The following is a 23,023-nucleotide window of genomic DNA, read 5'->3' as shown; positions in this document are numbered from 1 at the left end:
GGATGGGGCTTGGGAAAGGGCAGTGGGCTCTGACTACACATCAAAGATGTTAAAGACATTCACTGGCTTGACATCATGTGGACAGTGGCTTGCTTGTTCTTCATTTCCTAGTATCAATTAAAATAATAAATTGTCAAGTTTTGCTAACAGTATTTTTTAAATGAAGTTTATGATCCATAATTTTACAAAATAAACGAGTTATATTCAGTATACATATGGAATAGTAAGTTATTACATTTTAAAGATGACAATGATGTAATGGTACTTCCATATTATGTTTGCAGATAGATTTTTCACACAATAAGATTCCTCGGTTTTAATTCTACAATGTGATATTGGAATTAAAAACAAGTCTCTTATATGTGAATATTTTATCTGTATTTGTTATTATCAAAATAAACACTATTCATAAGGTTCAGTTTCATCAATAATTAATAATGTGACTAATACATGATAAAAAAGAATTAAGTTAAATTATGTTTTTTGCTTACAAATATCACATTAATTAAATAACTGAAATAATATTATGTTGCTTTTATTAAATGCGTAGTGACAAGTCTAGAAAATAACTTTAAACTGATTGGCACATTTGTTAAAATCCATGTTAATTTTCTTGAAGAACTACATACCCTAATAAATAAATGACTTATGTTCAAAATGAATTAAATGTGGCAAATAATTCCAAGACATTTATTTTACCTAATTATATGTGGTTGAACAACTAGGAACAAATATTTTACAAATGAAAACCATAAGACACATTTTATTAGTACATATGTATATACTAATGCTTTTTACCATTTATTATTTGCTGGTGGCCCAGGACCATATATTAAAGAGTGATTTCAGGATCCATCTAAATTTTCACATGGTTTCATTTAATCATAAGATTAAGAGAATGTTTTAAATGATTAGAAAATACCCTCAATTTTTTCAAGGTTTAGAGTATTTATCTTTATATGTTAAAATCTGTGGAAAGGTCTACAGTCAGGCATTTTGAAATTATGTAAATTAGTATATTTAGGATCTCATTTATTTTATATCTACGTTAGCTTTTCAATGTATAAGTTTCACAAATAAACTTCACAAATAAAATTAATAAAAGCGAATTAAATATCAAACACCTTTTTCAAATGTGTAATTTAATGATATTCTGAATTACCCAGATCATTTCTAAAAGTTACTATTTTTTCAAATGAAAATAAAACTGAGCCATCATTTGAAGGCTATATGCTCTTGGCTTAAACTGATAAACTTGCAAATATATATATCCAACTGCAAAATGATAATCAAATTTAGATATTCAGACTTTGAGTAGAGAATGGAAGAAGTTATTTGGCTGATGTGAAAATTGAACCAATGATTTTAATCTTGAACATACGAAGCTCTAACCAAATGTGTCAAGTGTTGCCAAATAAATATAGAGGAAGAGGATACCATGTTTTATATTAAAAAGAGTTAATCATTTGTCTGTAGAACAATTTCTCTTCAAGGTTCCAGTGAAATGTATTAGCGATGGTCAGTTAACTATAACCTGACCACATAGTTACCTTATATAGTCAGGTTATACAACAGGTCACCTGCTGTCAACTTCATATCTCTCTAGTTCCACTCCTCCTGTAGCAGCTGTGTGCATTGTACGTAGGAGATTTTATAAAATGTGTAGATCAATCCGTTTGGAAAAGAATATCAACTATACATCATCTGTATTTCTTAATTTTATCCTATTTTTTCTCTTTCTTTTAAGAATACTAATGTATCCAACTTTTATATTCCTTTTTGTATGTGTTGTATTTTAGTGTCTGCATAAGATTTATTTTTTACCTAGCCTTTCTAATGGGGCTTCAGATGTTAATACTCCAGTCTTACAGGTCCTCTCCTCTAGAATGGTATCTTTTACCTCTGTAATGACTTTCTCTTTATTTCCATTACTCTTTAAATATAAGTAACCATACTTCAAGTAAGCAGCTTTTAAAAATTAAAAACTTGAATAAATTGCTATTTCAAAATGGATTATTGAATAATTTTAAATCTAAAAATGTTTTCAATAAGCACATTTCAGGCTAGAATAACGTTACTAATGACACTTTATTAATAGTGCTACTCATCTTTCTGGGATAAACGTGAGATACTCTTGGATAAGGATTGGGAAAGTCCAAATATAGTTTTGTATATGGAAATATATATAAAATATATAGTGTGGAATTTTTTATTGAATATTCATTGGTGCCTGAATATCTCATGGCAATTTATTTAGGATTTGCAGAATATTTAGCAGACATGTTAGACTTTAGTACTGTCACATTTTGGATTATTTCTGATTATTCGATGTATTGAATATATGTGCTAATGTAATTTTGGAATCAATTTGCTTGCTCTCTTCTACCTTCAAATTAAACTTAAAATTGGAGTATAGTGGCACAACACAATACAAGCCTTAAAAAACTGGAGGACAAAGTTATTTTTAGCCTAGAATTGTGAAGATAGAACAAGACAATTTAAAAACTTTTATCTTGTTGTTTTTTCAGAAGCTGCTGGAGTGTATGCTCCAGTGCTCACCAAAATAAGGGGATAAACCAATAAAGAGGATTCATGGGATTCAGGAAACCAGAGTTGCAGCCAGTGAAACAGCAATCAGAATGACCTGAGTACACAAGCTAGGCAGCAGGCTGTGCTGCCCTCAGTCCAATTGGAACAAGAGGATTTCAGGGAGGAAAGTGGAAATTCTGTATTACTTATTCATTTCAGGGAGTAAAGTGGAAATTCTATATTACTTATTCATTGACTGCATCAGACAATATATTGACCCATATGTGTTTTGAAAATCTACAAGTGTTTTACAGATTTGGAGAAAATTAGCAATTGGTCCTGGGAAAATAATCAAATTTAAAAGGCCTTAATTAACTGCAAGAAAAAGTTGAATAGAAAGTATAATCACAATACACTACTTTGCTCAACAGTCGTGAATATTTACATAATGATAATGTTAAATACCTCTAAAATATGATATTTATACTCTAGGTTTGGAGAGAATGGAACTATTTAAGTTAGAGCATAAATACTTATCCATGAAAGTAAAAAGGTAATATATAGTATCTAAAATTTGTAAGTCAATAAATTACAATAAGATTATGTTATCTGAAAATATGGCATGAAATTACAGAAGAGAGAGCTGAAGAATTGAAAATTGTGACCTGTGGGACACTGGGCTAGAGAGGTGGAGTGAAATGAAGTAGAGTCCAGCTGCTTTCTGTTATGAGTCTTGGAGTAGTCCTTGAAGTTTTAAACTACATGCATGCATAATAAAAAAGTAAATATTTTTTAAAAGGGCAAAAAATACTGTGATAACTCTTGACAGTTTGCAACGTAGAAAAGAATGGAAGAGGCTGTCTTCATCTTTTGAAGCTCATTTCCTGGTAATCTCCCCTGCCTGCTCTCAGCTTCAGCCATTCTGGCCTCTTTGTTATTCTTCCATCACATGGGGCTTGGTCTTGTCTTAGGAACTTTGCACCTGTGCCAGCACTGCTCTTCCCTCAGGTGTCTGCAGACTTCTTCGCTGATCTCTTTCAAGGCTTTGCTTGAATGTCACTTCTCAGCAAGGTTCCCCTTGACCACACAGTCTAAAATTGCACCTGCTCGTGCATCTGCCTTATTCTACTCTAATGCTTTTCTCCATAGTGTTTATCACCTTCTTAAGTACTGCATGATTAAGTCATTTATTATGGTTTTTGTTAACTTTCTATCTCCCCTTACTGCATTGTGAACACAAGGACAATATGTGTGTGGTTTGGATGGCTGCGGGGGGCCACCAGTGCATCTCAAGTGCCTATGTGTATGAAACATATATATGGAACACTTTTTATTTTAATGAGCTATTCAGTATTTCAGTAAGCTATTAAATGGTGCTTGGCATGCAGTATGTAATCAGTATATATTAGTTGAAGGTATCAATTAACTAAATGAAGAAAGAAAAGACAAAAGAAAGGAAGGGAAGAAAAAAGAGAAGGTAGGACAAAACAAGGGACACCAGTTAGGAGGCAGATGCATTATTTCATAAGATGGTGGTGGTTTGAGTTGGGGTAGAGGCAAGATAAATGGAGAGAAGTGAATGAATCTGAAATAGGCTTGACCATAAAGTTGGCATTATAATGACAAATATGATGATTTCTAAAATCAGTATTTCATCCGTTTTATAAGCAGGAAATACCTGAAAATAAGGAACGTCAAGATTCTAGTATATGTTATTAGAAGTGAATGGCATTCATTGTCATGGAAAATAAAGTTAATGAATTATGAAATGCTATTTAAACCCACAGAAGTTCTAGACATCGAATGAAAATAAGAATGATACAGTAACTTAGCTAATGACAACAGCAAAAGCTTTTGTAGAGTTTTCCTACAAGTTTTACAGTTTAGCTTGCCTGTAAGTTACAAATATGAGGATTTGTGTGCTTTGAAATATAAAAGCTCATACCTAAGAGTAATGAAAGGTTTAATATTGTACTTAATAATGTTTTCTTCTATTAAAAATATAGTATTCTATTCTTATTTATAATTTTATGGAAACCAATTTGACTAACATTTATAAAGTATGATTTGAAAATAAATTATATTTCTTAATATATGCACAGTTATGACCTCCATGGATTTAAGATTTGGCATAATTTAAAAATCCATATTTTCATTTTGACTGTGTATTTAAAAATACTGATGACAGAGTAACCTGATTGCACTGTAACTGGCCATTTTTGTGAAATAAAGTACTTTTTCCTTGTCTCAGTAGTCATAACTAGTTACCTGTATATTGTGGTTTTCTTCCATATAAATGTTTCTAGATTGCATACATTTAAAATAACTTTTCATGCCTAATTCTGATGCACATCTTTAGCGGACATAAACAGCAACCTTCCCACTGCCTCTGATTTTTAACTTCTTCCTTTTCTTATCCTTTCCTTATCTTTTTTTTTTTTTTTTTGAGACAGACTCTCGCTCTGTCGCCCAGGCTGGAGTGCAGTGGCCGGATCTCAGCTCACTGCAAGCTCCGCCTCCCGGGTTCACGCCATTCTCCTGCCTCAGCCTCCCGGGTAGCTGGGACTACAGGCGCCGCCACCTCGCCCGGCTAGTTTTTTGTAGTTTTTAGTAGAGACGGGGTTTCACCGTGTTAGCCAGGATGGTCTCGATCTCCTGACCTCGTGATCCGCCCGTCTCGGCCTCCCAAAGTGCTGGGATTACAGGCTTGAGCCACCGCGCCCGGCCCTTTCCTTATCTTCTTTCCTTTTCTTATCCTTTCAGAGCCCCTTCCTTTTCTGAAACTTAGATGAGAGATAGGAAGGTATGGTTGTAAAAGCATTACATCTGTCATATCATGTATCACATATCATATAAGAAAATGAATTATATATTGGAAATCTTTTAATTTTATACACATGTATATGAAATACATTCATATGAAATATGTTTCACTTTAATAAGCTATTCAATATCTCAATAAGCTATTCAATATTACAGGCACCTAGATAGCTAAAAGGTCAGTCATTACATTTATTTCAGTGTAAGAATTTAATGGGGAAAAATTTAAGTTCTGTTAATGAGTTTCTAATAAAAGTAGACCTATTTTGAAATGTCTGTTTCCATATTGTATTTGAAATAAAAAATTATGATGAAACATTTTCCAGTGTATGAAAACTGAGATTCTTTTATCCATAAGGGGTTAATGTGTAGTTGAAGGTGTCCATAATTGAACAACAGGAAGTACTAGATAAACTCAAGAAAGCCCAGTAAATCCTAGAAGGAATTAGAAATAAATTTCATATATTTATTGTTAACTGCAACCATTTTATATGAAAATTATAACAAGGCAAAGTTTACATTTCGTTATCAATATAGTGTCCCTATCCACTATTCTTTGATAGCAGTCAAGTATGAGAAACACAATGGTTATGAAGTTGATAACGTGTTTAGCGTGCTTTGCACTCATTCTGTATCCAGTAATCTCTTTTTATTCGTTGTGTTAAATATTCATGAGCACTTATTCTGTTTCTGAGACTAAGATATAGAGGATCTAAGGGTGTACTAGTTTCTGCTCTTAAAGTAATCCAGAGACAGAAGAGAGACATACAAGTGTATGTTCATTGAAAGATGACAGCTGCCACTTGAAAAATGTATGGAAATGGAGATGCTTAGTGCATTTGGTAAAGGAGGGAGTAAGACTAAGGGAAGGGGAATTTTGAGGGTAGCAGTGCTGAAGTATGTTACAGGGGCTTAAAAGAGCAATTCAGCGAAGAGAGAGAGATTGAAGTCCACAAAATCCTGGAGAAGGTAGGAGGATGGGAAAAGAGTGGTGGCATTTGTCTCTATGAGATGCAATGAGAAAGACGGTGATGAAAATAGTAGTTAAAAGGTGAAGAGGAGGGAACTTGCAAGATTTCCCGTTTTCTGTTTTCTTGGTGAGAAGAGAATGTTCAGTCTGCTCCTGATCATAAAAGGAAGGATTTAGCAGTCACTGATCTGAAAAAGATTGGGGAACAGAGACGGGTCAATGAATTATGGGTGACAGGGAACATTCCCCTGAGATTATAAATCCTAAATTTGTCGTTTATTCATGCAATGAATATTTACAGAGCATGTTTGCCTAGGTTAGGTGTTGAATATACAGCAGAGAGCAAGATAGACACATTTTGAATTCTCAAGCAGTTCATGCCTTCATGACACAGTAAACAAATATTAAAAAATTATTACTCAGTTATAATTGTGTGTGTGAGAAAGACTGTAAAAGTCAAAGAAATGATATTAAGATACCACAGGATGCATGAGAAGGATTGGGATTGGGTGAGGAGGCAGAGAAAGGAGAAAGTAGAGATACCCAGTTGGAGAAATGGCTGAGCAAAGGCCCTGAGACCAGGTGCTTGAGGATGGCAAGGCTTCCCAGTCAGTGTGCTGTGGTGCCACTCGTGAATTACATGTGTGCCACATATTCACCCGCTCAGCTCATACGTGTTATCCCAAGGCACAAAAAACATTATCACTTTCTAATTGAGACATGATATGAAATAGTTTGAGAAGCTTTGCATTAGGGGAACTGACTTCAGAAAGTTTTCATCTGTAGCACCAGCAAGGTGCATGGAATAAATAAGATATCTGGACGTTGTATTAATTTGGTCCTTCTTGTGTGTTTACGGTCATTGAATTAATTGGTTTAATTCACCAAATAGGTAGTTGATAAAATGAGGCTGCATTTAACCTGTGCTAGTTTTATAAATATTATAAATTGACACAGAGATGGTCCACAAACTGGAAGTTTATCTTGGGATTGCTTATGAAAAGATTAGAAAAATTATCTTACCTTAGCAGGTATGGGGGAAAGTTTTCTCTCATTTCTTTTCCATTGAGTATTGTCAGTAAAATAGAATAAGATTGAGTTAAATTTCAAATTATTTAACATTCAACCAAAAGAATTCTTAACTTATTCACACATACATATTAAATAAAGAATTCAGAAAATCATTAATAAAGTTCAGGCAAAAACCATCTAACTGAATTCCCAGGAAAAAACTGCAACTGTTGCCTAAAATTATCCAGCTACATAGTCTGTATTCATTTTTTATTTGCATACTTTATCCTTTTTACCTCTGTGTATAGCACCTATTTAAAAGAAACAGAAATCTGGCCTGGTGTGGTGACTCATGCCTCTGATCCCAGCACTTTTGAAGGCTGAGGCGAGTGGATCCCTTGAACCCAGGAGTTCAAGAGCAGCCTGGGCAACATGGTGAAACCCTGTCTCTAAATAAATATGTAAAAGAAAGAAACAGAAACCAGCTATTTCTTTTTTTACCTGTGGATTGCTACACCTCTGTGAAATCATAGGTGTTTACCACTGTCTTAAATCACTGGTTTGTGATTACTTGATATTTTCTGGATTTTTAAAACATTACTTCTTTTTTTAATTGGCGTAGAAGTAATGTTTCAGCATACTATACATTTCTGGTAGAAATTTGTGTTACAAAGGGGCATACTGTTTAAGGTCCCAAGTAAGCTTTATGTATAGAAAAGATTCCTCTGCTCTTTTTGTCTTCAAACGTAAACTTCTGGAGACCTGGAGAGAATGAAAGGCGTCCGAGTGTGTGTCCATGGCAATCCGCTAGCTGTGTAGAGGAAGTTACAGTGGCATTAAGCCATGAAAAGGATCAATTGTTTTTGTGAAAAATCCTTGGGACGTGCCTTGAATTTAAAGAATCAAATTCATTAAAATCATAAATCATCTGTTAATCTTATTTTGCTGAAATATCCTTGGTGGTCCATGGTATTTTAAAGGCCAAAATTGTAAAAAATATAATTAAAATAACAACATAATGGGATTGTTGAAGACCATGAAATAATATCCTCAATGCCTTTTCTTCTTGAGGGTTTTTACTGGATACTTGCTCTACCTAAGCCTCTCATAACTACAGAACTGAACATGGTGTGAGATGTGTAACTTTCATTCATTTATTCACTCATGTGCCAGGCACCATGCTGATATTACATGTGAAAAGTTTCCAAGGGTTTCTTGTTACGTCTACAATTACTGCTAAGTTTCCCGTAAGTAATTTGGTGGACTGGAAACGAGGGCAAAATTACATGAAGGGTTTTGAAAACTGCATCAATTATTTTTGTATGTGTCAGGGAGATGGGGGTAGTCTTTCTCCCTGATAATCAAGACCCACTAGAGCACCACCAGATACTGCACACATGCTGCTGAATGACAGCAGCTTTGTGTGAGATGAGAAAGCTGTGTCAGGCTGATGGTATTATCATGATTCCTTAGAATGGATCACCATCCCAAATCACCAGACACTCCCTGATCAGGAGGGAGCAGCGCATTCTCCAGCCACTGTATTACCTGGGAGGTTCAGGTAGGAAGTGAGTGCATGGCCTCAAGGGGTCCGATGGAGGTCCTCTTGGGAAATGCAGAAATTCTTTGCCTACTAATGCCCCTTGCTCTGAGACCAGAGAGGCTTCTGGGAATTTTATCCTCACAAGAAGCATTCATTTCATTTAAATAGTGTGTGAAGCAAGACATTTAAGTTAGTTAGAGGTGCATATCATTTAAAATGGTAGGAGTTGACAGTTTCTGTAAGCCATTTCTGAGGTTAAAAAACAAGGTAGTTTAAAATAATTTGTATTTCAGTAGTCACTGTTTTCTTGATTTGCCAATGAACTTGAATGACGCATTAAAGAACTTTAGGCATTTGCTCTAGTTTGTGATCCGCTTGAGCACAAAATTATGTGATCTTATTTCCAAGGTTAAATCAGTGTATCCTTGGCTAGATCTGTAATAACTTATCAGATAAACATCTTCTGTCAAAATAATATTTGCCATTAGTGAAATTAATGACAGAAGTATAAACTTCAGAAAGGTATGATCACTTAGATGCTAAAAAAATCTATTAAGGAAAACATAGGTTACATTTCTATATCTTTGTCTTTGTGTTACATGATATGTAAATTCCAAGGTGTAGATCCTTTCATAAAAACACTTTTTTCTTTTCCCTAGACTGAGAGAGAAACATTGACTTGCCCACAGAGCTAGCTCCTTTGATGTGCAGTGATGCTACCTGTGGTCTGTTTTAAGATGCTCTTTTTTGGCTGGGCAGGGTGGCTCATACCTGTAATCCCAGCACTTTGGGAGGCCGAGGCAGGCGGGTCACAAAGTCAAGAGATCGAGACCATCCTGGCCAACATGGTGAAACCCCGTCTCTACTAAAAATACAAAAATTAACTGGGCGTCGCGGCACATGCCTGTGGTCCCAGCTACTCAGAAGGCTGAGGCAGGAGAATCACTTGAACCTGGGAGGCCGAGGTTGCAGTCAGCCGACATTGCACCACTGTACTCCTGCCTGGCGGCAGAACGAGACTCTTATCTAAAAAAAAATAATAATAAATGCTCTTTTTTATTTAACCGTTACCATTATCACATTAGACAGTGCAGGAGTATGTTAATTATCTCTAGGTGTCCCAGTGGCCTAGTAAGTCCAGGGCAAAATGCCAGCAGAGTCCCGGCCAAAAACACTACATTAACTTGTTCAGTCTCTTGACATCCTCACAAACAGAACAATAAACCTGGAGAGAAAGCATATTTGTTCCAAATGAGTTAACTATTCCAAAATAAATAATATCTAACCCTTGGCCAACAATTTGTAATTGTGTATAAAAGTAACTAATGGGATATATTTTCCAAGACTATTAATTATGTACTGAACAGGAATGCGTTTTAAATGTTGTTCCTCTGAGTGCAATAAACCTGTGTAATCTGGGCAACCCAGTGAGCATCTTTGAGCATCTGCCACTGCAGAGGGCATTCAAATTTTCCGGCAAAATTTGGGAAATGGTGTTGCAGCAGTGGGCCAATAAGACCCAGTGCTGTCATTGGTCAGGATAGGTCACCAATTACAAGACTTGAAGATAAGCATATTGTGATTGGTGGTTGAAGTGAATCCTCGCTTCTTAAGGCCAACTTTGGGGGTTCACAGAATGGGCATTGTGGAGACACCAAGTTCCATGGAGAATGCAAGTATTAAAGTGAGAAGGAAAAGAGAGTACAACTGAGATGTTTGGCAAAGGGTAGAGGCATGGGATGGGGACTAAAAGTGTCCCGCAGAGGAATGTGAAGCCAATAAAATGATTCTGCTAGCCAGCTAGACCGTACTTAAGCTGTACTAATTGAGACAATAGGATTTGTACAGTTTCCGCTCACTTGAAATAAACTTTACAATACAAGGAAATAAAATGATAAATAGTAATTATCATTTCATAGTCTACTGGCAGTGAAACATTTTTACATACCAATAAAGCAGTAGATGTAATCTTTTTTGTACAGTTATGAGCAAAATCAGTGATGAATATAGCTAGATGCTCATTAACAATTAAAAGCCTACCAATTAGAGATGTCATCAAACTGTTTAATTTGTTTTAATTGCTAGTGGAGAAAGTGGTTCTAAAATGAAGAACTCTTCAAAATATAAACAATATACGCTCTTAAATAAATAGTGATCTTAAGCTGCCTTTAGTCTTTTCTGAAACAAGGAAAGTACTCTGAGAAATTTTACTTTAAAAAATGTATTCAATTTACAATACAGGTGGGGCGCAGTGGATCATTCATGCAATCCCAGCACTTGGGAGACTGGGGCAGGTGGATCACTTGAGGTCGCTTGACGTCAGCCTGGCCAACATGGTGAAACCCCGTCTCTATTAAAAATACAAAAATTAGACAGGCTTGGTGGTGGGTTCCTGTAATCCCAGGTGCTTGGGAGGCTGAGGCAGGAGAATTGCTTGAACCAGGGTGGCGAAGGTTGCAGTGAGCGTAGATGGATCGCGCCACTGCATTCCAGCCTAGGCGACAGAGGGAGACTTTGCCTCAAAAAAAAAAAAAAAAAAAAAAAGTACAACGCAAAGACATAATTAGATTACATAAAGGTAGTTACTCAAGTTTGATTTAAATTAAATATTTTGTTTTTCAGTGTTCACATTGTTCTCTAGGGGAACAGTTTATCCTTGAATATCAGGATTTGTATTTTCCATGTGCAGTGAGTGTCCATTCTTTTCCTTAAAACTAAAGAGCACTTCAGACTAAGAATCAGATAGCATCAGAAAACAAGTGAATAATTTATGACAACAGAAACATGCTATACAATTTGATAAATGTCACATTGTTTCATTTAAGAAAAGTTGCTTCACTATTGAAAGAAAAATTTCAAATGCCTGAAAAATAAAAGTCAGGAAATGATAAGTGTTGTTATAAGCACATTTTTTACAAAGAGCTCAAAATGGTTCTACATATGCCCTATCTCTTGTTACAGTATCATTGTAAGTAAACAGGAGATATATACCCCTTTTTTTAAGTTTTGGAAATACAAGCAAAGGGACGTGACTTGACCAAGGTCATCACTTAAAGAGATATATACCCCTATTTTTAAATTGTGGAAATACAAGCAAAGAGATTTGACTTGTCCAAGGTCATCACTTAAAGGCAGAATCTAAGATTTCGATCTTAAGAATAAAGTGAAAAGAGGCATAAAAAATATATGTATTTATAGTTAAAGTTAGACAGATCTCCCTTGCTCATCCTGATTTCTTTTTGCAATATTGCCCAAGCTTAAGTAGTTTTAGTGAGCAATAGCAAGTGGCTTATAAAAGATACTGGCTAATTGAAAATGTCTTACATCATTACAGATCCATTGAAAAATTATCAGTTTATTATAGTAAATATGCTTCCTGGGAATAAAATTTTCTTATTTCTAGACCAGTTTTTTAAAAAAGGAGTTCATGCCAAAAATGAATTTTCAGTCAATACACTGGGAAAGGAGTCAAGAAACTCTGCCTTGTCCAGACATAACCACACAGTGAATCAGTCAGCCTCCTGGCAGCAACTTTAACATGACCGACACCTATTTCAGAACAGGTTGTTAACACATAAAACTGCCAGATTGTCCTGCTTAATGGATAGATGCTGACATTTGAGTTTAATTTTATCTAAGCAAAATGTGCTGTTTTAGAAATATGGTAAAAATTAAAGTAAGACTACTTCAAGGTTTACCCACAAAATGAAGACCCAGCACATCTGATCATCATGGCCAATAAGATGTATCTGTGAGTTTGTTGCACTTCCTGTTTTGCTGTGGTTCTTGTTTTTCATTATCTTGGTAGCTGAAGTACTTAACTTGCCTACCATATGTCAACTTGGCTATTATTTCATAAGCTTAACTTTAAAATGCTGTTAATGCTACATCTATCATGCAGTCTCTTGGAAGAAGATTTTAAAATGGATTTCAAATTTTTCTTTACAGTCTTAAAGATGTAAAATACTTAAAACATATTTACATATTTATCTTTATCTAGTTGTAGAATCAGAGACATTCTTTCAGAGTGCATAGACACTTTAAATTTTTTAAATATTTAACTAACAAAAACTCATCAAATACTTGGAAAACATAAGAACATATGAAAAAATAAAAATCACTCCCAATGGCACCACATAAAGAAATTTACATTTCTGTATATATGTACTATTTATAAAATTGTATCCTGTTGATAATGTTTTATGTCATGTATATTTCAAAAAAAATCAATAAATATTTTTGAAAATATAATGGCTTCACCTCATTTCGTATTAGGAACCTTATATAATTTATTTAAACTTCCCCCACTTTTTTTATGTTAACGTATTTTATAGTTATTCACCGTTATTTTCAATGTTGTAAACATCTTGGTACATCATGTTAATCTCTGTTAATCTTTTAAAATATGTTCTTTGGAATAGAATTATTGTGTCCAATGGTAGGAAGAGTTTTTAAGGATCTTGATAACCCTTGTCAACTCATTTTCCAGAAAGTTTATAGTAGTTCATTCTTCTACCTATATATAAGGAAACATCTCAAGATTTCTGGATCATCACTGAATATTGAAAAAGTAGTAATAAACCTTTGACAACCAGTTAGCTGGAAAACTGCTATCTTCATGTTATTTTAGTTTCTGTTTCTTTGATACCAGTAAAGTCTCACAGTTCTTTATAAATTTATTAATTGTATTTGCATTTTTAAAACTTTTGTGCTCATATTTTGCCCTTACTGATTTGTAATAATTTTGTGTGTGGAATATATTGTAATATTTGTGTAATGTATTTTAACATTTATCAATAGCTTAATTTTACAATTTGTATTTCATTAAACATTTCTCTATACAAGTTTTAAGTGCTGTATAATCATAGTTATAAATGTTCCTTCATAAGATCCTTTTTTTTCATGCATAGAAAGGCATCCCCCATCTTATGATTAATTTAATGTTCACTTTGTAAATAGTTTTTCTGCGTCTTTTTTAAAACATTCTTTATTCCACTTGAAATTTATTTTTATGTATGTGTCAAGTACAATTTAATTTTTTTCACAGTGTTCCCAACCTTTGAACCTTCATAATTTTCCTTATCTAATTGTGATGTTTCCTTTCTCATATATTAAATTTGCATCTATAGTAGGTTCTGTGTTAGTGCTGTTTGCTTTTTTCTATTGATCTGCCTGTCAATTCATTTTTTTAGTAATTGATAACCAAGCCTTTATTAATTTACACTTTTTCTAACTGTTCTAGTCAATTATTACTCTCCATTTATTATTCTATATAAATTTTAGAAAAATTTCTCCAGTTAGAAACATCCTAGTGAGATTTGACCTATTCATTAATAGGGAAAAAAAAATCACAACTTCCCCAAATTCAATGTTTCCTTTGAAGAATATAGTAAGTCTCTTCATTTATTTGCATTTTCTTTTATATTAAAAATAGTTCATATCTTTGTTCCTTTATGAACTCTCTTGGTGTTTTGTGCTTTTCATGGTAAATGTGAATGGAATCCCATTGTATCCTCTAATTGGCTATTTGAGTGTGCCAGTTGTCCAGAACTTCCTGAGCGACCCCAATCAGAAGGGGGCACGGCAGATGTTCTTGCTCTGCGTCAGATTTCACTGAAAGTACGTGAGCATAAGATTTCAAAACAGCAATCTTATTTACATTGCTAAATAACACTATTATGGTAAGATAATTTAATAGCATATATTAACATAATACATAAATATAATAACACATTATTTTTGTCATTTGATGAATTGTGTTTTCTACTCCCTTTTATATACTTTTTCTTCACAGATTGGGTTCTCTTCTCACTTATAATACTATTTTTAGCTCATTCCTTAATTGTTATTTGTACACAGGTTGATATTTCTGTCTCTGTTGCCATTATCGCTGAGCAATCAACATTGGGTTTTTCTCTTATGGTGAAACAAATTCACTGTTAGTTATAGACATAAAACTAGGTAACTATAATGATTGTAGTACAGTAACAATGAGTTTGTGCTTAGTGTTTCGTTGATATTATAGAAGAAGTTTGACAGGAAAAAATGTGGTACTTCATCTACAGATTTTATTTTATACCTGAAGCTCAAGCGAAACTAGTTCAATAGAAACTATCCTCATGTATCTCATTTAAGCTCAAGAAATAAATCTTCTGACATTGTCAACTTTTACTTTTAGTATCCAAAAAGTAGAGAATGCTTTAAGTGAACTGTTATGATGCTGTAAAATAATATTTATTAAATTGAGAATATGTCAGTGATTCATGATCATGTAAAGAAACAGGTTACCAAATAGTGTCATTGAATTTAAGTAAAGTCCAAATTTATTATATATAAATATGTAACATCTAGAGAAACATGTGCATGTGCAAAACTGTTAATAGCAGTTATTTATAGTACATAGAATTACAAGTGATTTTTGAAGTATTTTTGCTACCTGTATATTTTCTAATTTGTTTGAAATAGGCATGCTTTATTATGTCATAAAGATCAAAATTATTAATATGTTTTAACAAAAACCTCAACTTTAGACATACAGATAAATTACATTAGCTTAAATGCATCTAAGTATAGGAAAATACACTACTTATCAAGATTAGCCTGTGACTATTTTGAGCTTTCATTGAAAAGCTTTAATAGTAGACAAATTACCAACATAGAGATTCTGTCTCTGAAAGCATGTCCAGTGTCTAAGAGACAATAAAATCTAATTGCTCACCTTTGAGCCTTTCCTTGGTCCTGTGAGACATATGCATTTAACTGGATGTCTCACTACCAAAATAAGCATATGTAAGAAATGACTCCCTTTGTTCTTTTCCATTATCCTTATGTTCAAACTTTCCATCTCCTTAAATGATTTTACCATTTTGATTATATAGTGCCTCAGGCATCTACTTTTCATCTCTTTAAACTTACTCTTAAATAAAGAGGTTACCTGGACTCTTATAACTCATGTTTTTCCAGAATTACCTCTTTTTAATGATATAAATTAAAATATCCTCTTATTTTTGCATAAAGATGCTATTTAAGTTTTGAGACATTCAAAAGTACTTTTATTTTGAAGCCTTTGAAGAGAGGAGGAAACCAAAACTCTGCTTTCTAACACTGGAAGGTAGCTGAAATTGGAAAACAAATGGCTTGATATATATACTATAAAAAACGGTATTTTTTAGGTCTTTTGGTGACATCTGAAGTGGTTAACAGTAAGTGCAATGTTTGAACTATTACTATGGCCTAAACAAACCATACTATCTGAATTACCGTAATTAGTTAAATTAGGTTTCATAAATGTCGTTGCATATATAACTGAATAAAATTTACATTCCAGATGGGTAAAGATAGGCTATATGATCATTTAACTTGACAGCAAGCCAATCCTTAACATTGAATGACAGGAAGATCCACAGAGAAAATTTGCCATGTATAATATTGTAGACTCTGTACTCGTGGGCAAATTTAATTTTACTTGGAAAGTTTGTCTTAGCAAATCAAGGTTTTGGGTTAGATCATTTGGGTCATAAACTCAGCTTTCTTATCAAATGGAGAAAGACAACAATAGTAGAACATTCGAAGATACAAAGTATTTAATAACCAGGTGATGTGTTCATAGGTGTTCTTTAATCAAAAGTTGATTCTGGCTGGGCGCAGTGGCTCGTGCCTGTAATCCCAACATTTTGGGATGCCAAGGTGGGCAGATCACTTGAGGTCAGGCGATCGAGACTAGTCTGGCCAACCCTGTCTCTAATAAAAATACAAAAATTAGCTGGGCATGGTGGTGCATGCCTGTAATCCCAGCTACTCGGGAGGCTGAGGCAGAAGAATTGCTTGAACCCAGGGCGTAGGTGTTGGGGGAGGTGCGGAGGTTGCAGTAAGCCAAGATCATGCCACTGCACTCCAGCCTGGTGATAGAGCGGGACTCCGCCTCAAAAAAACAGTTGATTCTCTTCTTAAAGGAATTCCTGTTTTTTATTTTATTTTCAGGGAAAGTACTTATTTTGTTTCCAGTGACAGATGATTGTGACTGCTGTCACTATCAACCATTGTTTATCAATGCCACTTCAGTCTTAAGCATGTCTTACTGTCACATTCTTTAGTGGATGATAACCACTCTGATGACAGTATACTATCTCCAGAGGGTTTTAAGTCCTTCAAGCCTTCACAAACCACCTGTGTTTCTTCACAAGCACACATCCAATCCCTTTCATTTCAGTTAAAATATTTATTGGATTATTTCATACTCTTCTTTGAAAATTTTCCTCAAAATATGTGCAACATACGAAGTACATTCAGTGCCATTCAGTCAACTCAGTAGACTACCTCCTCGCTTTTAAAAGAAATCTAGGTAAGAAGAGAGAGTAGGATGAAAGGTAAAAGTGTGAAGATGGATAGTGAGCTGTCACCAAAAATAAGTTCCTAGTGATCTATGAAGATCCTACATGAGCGCTGCCTGGCCTCTCAAATCTTGAGTTCTGTGATTTCTCACTTCTTGATCCTCATGCCTTTTCCTCTACCTGGAACATTCAGTTCCTTTCCCCAGGTCTCTTCCTTGTCAGTCTTCTTCAAGGTCTTTAATGGTTCATCTCTAATTCTGTCATTTCTTTGCCACATTTCTAGACTTCTGCCACCTTTTTATGTCCTCGGAAATTCTTTAGTAACTTCTTCAAAGGATGTGAAATAGCAAGAACTATCATCTACCTTGGACAAATTCACTTTAAGAGATATGAAATCCTAGACTTCAAACTTAGATCTGTGGTTATTTTCTATCTGAAAATTCATTTTCTTAGGAGCACTGTATTTCTCTCTATTATAGTAATATTTTGACCACTTTATGGCAATAACATGTGTATATGTGTTTGTGTGTGTATTTTGTCAGAGCACTGCTGCTAGAATTTTTAGTAGAATGCAGGTGATAAATTGAAGATTTATCTTGCCGCTTCAGTCTTCTGTTTCATGTTAATCAGCATGAAACACAGACCTTCTTTAGGGCAAGGCCACAATCAGAAGCATTTTTAGAATTCAAAACATTTATAATGACTTTTTTTAGTAGGAAATGAGCACCCTGATTTTAACTTGGCGGGGGAGTTTTAAAAATTTGAGAAAAGATGTTTGCCTTGATAGGGAGTTATCAAGAAAAACAAAACTTTGATTTCCTTTATATAAGTAAACAGAAATGAAATATGTATTTATAATACATATACTAAATAAATATATGTATTTTTATATATCCTTGTATATATACATGTTTGCATATATGTAAGTGCTCAAGGTAAGTTCAAGGTGGAATGGGTTAAAAGGAGAATGTTTAGGTTATCTGACATAATATAAACCAAATTTCTCTGAATTTCATTAGGAGGTTAGAAAGCTGCTTCATGAAGAATATTTTTAGGACTAATTTTAAGATAACCTTAAAAAAGATTTGCTAATATGTATTTTCTTGTTGTATATCATGTGAACAGTCACTTCCTGAAATTTCTTAGTTTTATCACTACAAAACAGTCACACCATAACAGCCTTGTCAAATATTTTAAATGGAAAGAAACAAAATATACAAACTAAAGAAACTGAAATCCACAGAAACAGAAAAAAAATTCTTTATTTCATTATTTTAATGGGTCTTAAAATGTGTAAGCACTTTTGATAGATTCTTTTTTATATAGGATTTCCTGGTTTTCAAAGTATATAATGCAACAAAAAAGTGAACCCAGCTTCTTTTTTTCTTGTTCATTGGAGCTATCACATCTCATCTATCAGACCTCTAAGTAGAATTTTTAAAGTGGGCTACTCTCTCACGCCCAAGCACTATGTAATTAGCATATGAATGTGTAACGGATTGTTTGAAGTAACAATTAAGGGAACAATACATAAAGGAACTGAAGAGAGCTACCAACACCTGGGAATCTTGTATTGAAAAAGCTTTCTTAATGTAAGTAATTAAAAACCAAGGATAAATGTTCATTGTGTAGGGATAAAACTCTACAAGGAAAGCTAAAATTCTGCTGATGTTTTGCTCTTATCCTTTAGAATGAATCATTAAAACAAGAGCTTACTGTTTTATTTATTTCAATAGAATGCTTGTTAAATACAGGTTTTGCATGGTATCTGATCTCCTGAAGTCACCACAATGCATAACAAAATGTCTTACATTTCTAAAATATTTATACTTAAAATATATTAGAAATGTCAAGGAATTTTTTTCCTATGGCCAGTGCAAAGTTTCAGTGAAAATTTCAGTTGATTGCCAGGTTAAATCACATATACAGTCCATTCTTTATAATTTATTTGTCCAAGTAATTCCTGCTAATGAACCTGTAGCCCGCTGTATTGTTTTGCACTATTTTGTGTCTCTTGAAGGCAAGCATGCTACAGAGGCTCCTGCTGAGGCAGAGCACCTTAGGAGAGTAACCAGGAGCTCAGGATTTGCAGGAATCCTTGATATTGAGGGAGGATAAATGAAGTGGAAGTCAGGGACCCTGCATTATGGTTTCCATTTTTTACCACTTGCTGCCTGTACAAACCACTGACATTTTTTGGCGTAAATCTTCTAATCTCTAAAATAGGAATTACTTTTTTCTAGACTGTTAAAAGTCTCAGTCAGTAACCTTTTATAGCCCTTTCTAATATCCAGTTGTATATATTCATTTGTAATAAAGAAACTCTTAACCCCAGGATTTAACTTAAATCAGTTTAGTCTTAAATAACTAGCATTTTATGGAACAACCCTATCTGAAAAATAAATTGTGAGCCTAAGATTTCATTTGTAAGTAGAAAGTGAAACAAAATTATGTATGAATATTCATAACAGCATTATTCGTAATAGCCCAAAATTAGAAACAACACAAGTATGCATTACGTGATGAATGGATGAATAAAATATGGTATATTCAGTTGTCAAAACAAAAATTGCACCAAAGTTAAACAGGAAGGAAATACTTTATTCAAGGCTGTTGCAGTAGGGGAGAGAAGCTAGATCCTAGTCTGAACTCAACACACATGAAGCAGGCTGGGTCAGGTTTTTAAGTGCTGGAGTGAACTTGTGGAAAAGAACTGCAGGACATTCAGGGTCATAAGCTATCTGTGTTTGCTGATTGGCTTTATCTAAACTACCTCTTGTCATAAAGATATGAGTCTATCTAAATAAATTTAAGTTTATCTAAGTAAATTCGAATCTTTATGACAGGAAGTAGTATTTACAACTTGGAGCAAGGTGCCCCACTGAAGTTAGGCTCCTACCCTCCCACCTAAACTGGAAGACAAAGGTGCTGTCTCTCTTGTTGATTACTTTTCAAAGAGGTGGTTCCCAGGTCCTTGAGAGGTACATTTCTGGATTATAAAGTTACCAGGTGGCTATTAAAAGGATTTATGTCTCACAGGAGTAGAGCAAGAATAACAAACCAGACACAGTGGCTCATGCCTGTAATCCCAGCACTTTGGGAGGCCGAGGCGGGCGGATCACGAGGTCTGGAGTTGGAAACCAGCCTGACCAACATGGTGAAACCCCGTCTCTACTAAAAATTCAAAAAAATTAGCCAGGCATGGTGGCGCGCGCCTGTAATTCCAGTTACTCAGGAGGCTGAGGCAGAAGAATTGCTTGAACCCAAGAGGTGGAAGTTGCCGTGAGCTGAGATCATGCCATTGCACTCCAGCCTGGGTGACAGAGCAAGATTCCGTCAAAAAAAAAAAAAAAAAAAAAGAATTACAATTACAATATTCCTACAGTGAATTCTATAATAAAGGGAAATCAAGGGCCTATGGTCAGGAACAACTCTTTCTAAAGTTTAGTCAAACCAAGGGGAAGTTTAAGGCTGTCCTGGTCACCCTATGATAGAATATTATTGGACAGTGAAGGAGGATGAAGTATTGATACATGCTGTGCCATGTATAAACCTCAAAAACGTTATGTGACGTGAAAGAAGGTGATAGCAAAAGGCCATGTATTGTATCATTCTGTTTATATGTAAAAGTCTAGAATAGTCAGATCTATATAGACAAAAATATTAGTGTTTTCCTAGGGCTGGGGGATGGGCGTGGGTGTGGGGTGACAGCTAAGGGTATGGAATTTCTTTTTAGACTGATGAAAATGTTCTAAAATTGTTTGCAGGAATGGTTACAAAACTTTGCAAATATTCTAAAAGCCGCTGACTTGTACACGTTAATGGATGAATTGTGTGATGCATATATTATATTTTAATAAAACTATTGTAAAAAATAGATTTATGTTGAAGTGTGTTATATAGCCAATAGAATATTTACTTAATATGTAGATTTTAAAAAATTTAAACACGACCAACACCTTTATTTTTCCAAAGTAGATTTTGACTTTGGATAACCTTTGAATTTTAAGTGTGCATTTCTGATAGCTGGCCTGCCTTTTAGTTTTTAAAAAATAGTAATTTATTACCATGTTGTAATAATCAGAGAGTATATAACGTGGAAGAAAGAAAAATAAATTCTGAAATGTCCTTGGGATATTTGCATCCAATAGAGAAAACAAATTATACAGATAATAAGAAGTAATTTCATACTATATAAACAGAGTGTCAATGTATGAATGAATAATATTCTACAAGGACATTTGTAAATTATTTGTAGCTTTCTCTACATAAACAGTTCTGCCATCACCAATCAGGTTCCAAACCTATCCTGCAAAGATTTATTTTACCCACTACATAGCTGAAATGAAGTATTAATGTTAGTACAGTCAGGGATTAAGGGACAATCGTACCAGGAGGAGAATGAATCTGAACACTCCCATTTGTTGGATGCAAGCGTGGCTCCCAGCAAAATTTTGAATTATGCAGAGTGAGACTGGTTTTCACCCATCTTCTTTTGTCTATCCCTTGCCCCATGTTCTAGATCTAGAGACTCTCTCTCTGGGTCATGGGGCATTCACTACCTTTATGGCCCTAAGTTTCCCATTGCATTACCTAACTCAAGCATCTCTGTTCCTCCAAGGGACAGATTCACTCATGCTATCTGACATAACATTTCTCCCAAACAACATATGCACATTTAAATTCTACTTTCTGACAGCAGCTAATTTTGTTTTGCATTAGGATGGAAGCTAACTTTGAAAGCATGATCAGGCTGGGCGCGGTGGCTCAAGCCTGTAATCCCAGCACTTTGGGAGGCCGAGATGGGCGGATCACGAGGTTAGGAGATCGAGACCATCCTGGCTAACACGGTGAAACCCCGTCTCTACTAAAAAAGTACACAAAATTAGCCGGGCGTGGTGGCGGGCGCCTGTAGTTCCAGCTACTCCGGAGGCTGAGCCAGGAGAATGGCGTGAACCTGGGAGGCGGAGCTTGCAGTGAGCCGAGATCGCGCCACTGCACTCCAGCCTGGGCGACAGAGCAAGACTTCTTCTCAAAAAAAAAAAAAAAAAAAAAAAAAGAAAGCATGATCAATTCTGGGTACACTAGAAGCATTTTTCAGATAAAACCTGGATTGTAAATGTAAAGGTATCTTTAATCAGTAGGATTTCAGGCATTAGACTTAGGGAATGGTAACAAAAATTTGGAGGCAATGACAAGCTGTCCTTTCTGACTCCAGTCCCTCTTTGAGGCCGAAGCCCTCTAAGCTGCTCTTTCATTACCTAAATATGTACCTTGTTTCTGCCTGAATGTCAGCATCCTTTAAACACACCCTCTAAAATTTCACTAGCTACCAGAACAAGAGCATTGGAATGTATAATGTAATGGTGGTGGTTGAGGTTGAGAGAACACATTGAGAAGATGACATGGAAAGAAGTAATCAAGAACTATTTATGATATGAATAATTTGGGCATCTTTTATTTTTGGACATATATTTTTCTACATACTGATTCCTTGGTTTTTCTTTTTTGTAGATTGGGCTAATGGATACTACAGACAACAGAGAAAACTTGTTGAAGAGATTGGCTGGTCCTACACAGGTAAACACATTACTTATATAATGAGATTTAGCAAAAACTTTTATTGTTTTGTATCTGTTTTTATATATAAAAGGAAGCTTTGTAGCACAACACATCATGTCAACTTAGCTAAATGGATAGTTAGATTAATTAATAGATATATAAAATACAAAATAATATCTTATGGGCTTTCCATAAACAAATTTGGTAATGTAGGGCTTATTGATATCCACCCAAACTGTATTTGAAGCTCAGGCCTAA

General features: G+C 34.6%; 1 protein-coding gene across 4 annotated transcripts in view; it reads left to right on the top strand.

Moving 5' to 3' along the window:
* The window catches only part of PTPRZ1 (protein tyrosine phosphatase receptor type Z1), a 195,769-nt gene that overhangs the window by 36,106 nt on the left and 136,640 nt on the right, over positions 1–23,023 (top strand). For all 4 annotated transcript variants that reach the window (XM_033192358.1, XM_033192360.1, XM_033192359.1 and 1 more), the window contains exon 2: positions 22,718–22,783. In XM_033192358.1, the coding sequence (XP_033048249.1) occupies positions 22,718–22,783 (66 nt within the window). The remainder of the gene's footprint in view (positions 1–22,717; positions 22,784–23,023) is intronic.

Source organism: Trachypithecus francoisi, unplaced genomic scaffold (genome assembly GCF_009764315.1).
Source record: "Trachypithecus francoisi isolate TF-2019V2 unplaced genomic scaffold, Tfra_2.0 Lachesis_group4, whole genome shotgun sequence".
NCBI classification, from domain to species: Eukaryota; Metazoa; Chordata; class Mammalia; order Primates; family Cercopithecidae; genus Trachypithecus; species Trachypithecus francoisi.
The sequence above is the reverse complement of the archived record's forward strand: the minus strand, read 5'-3'. Positions and strand labels throughout refer to the sequence as shown.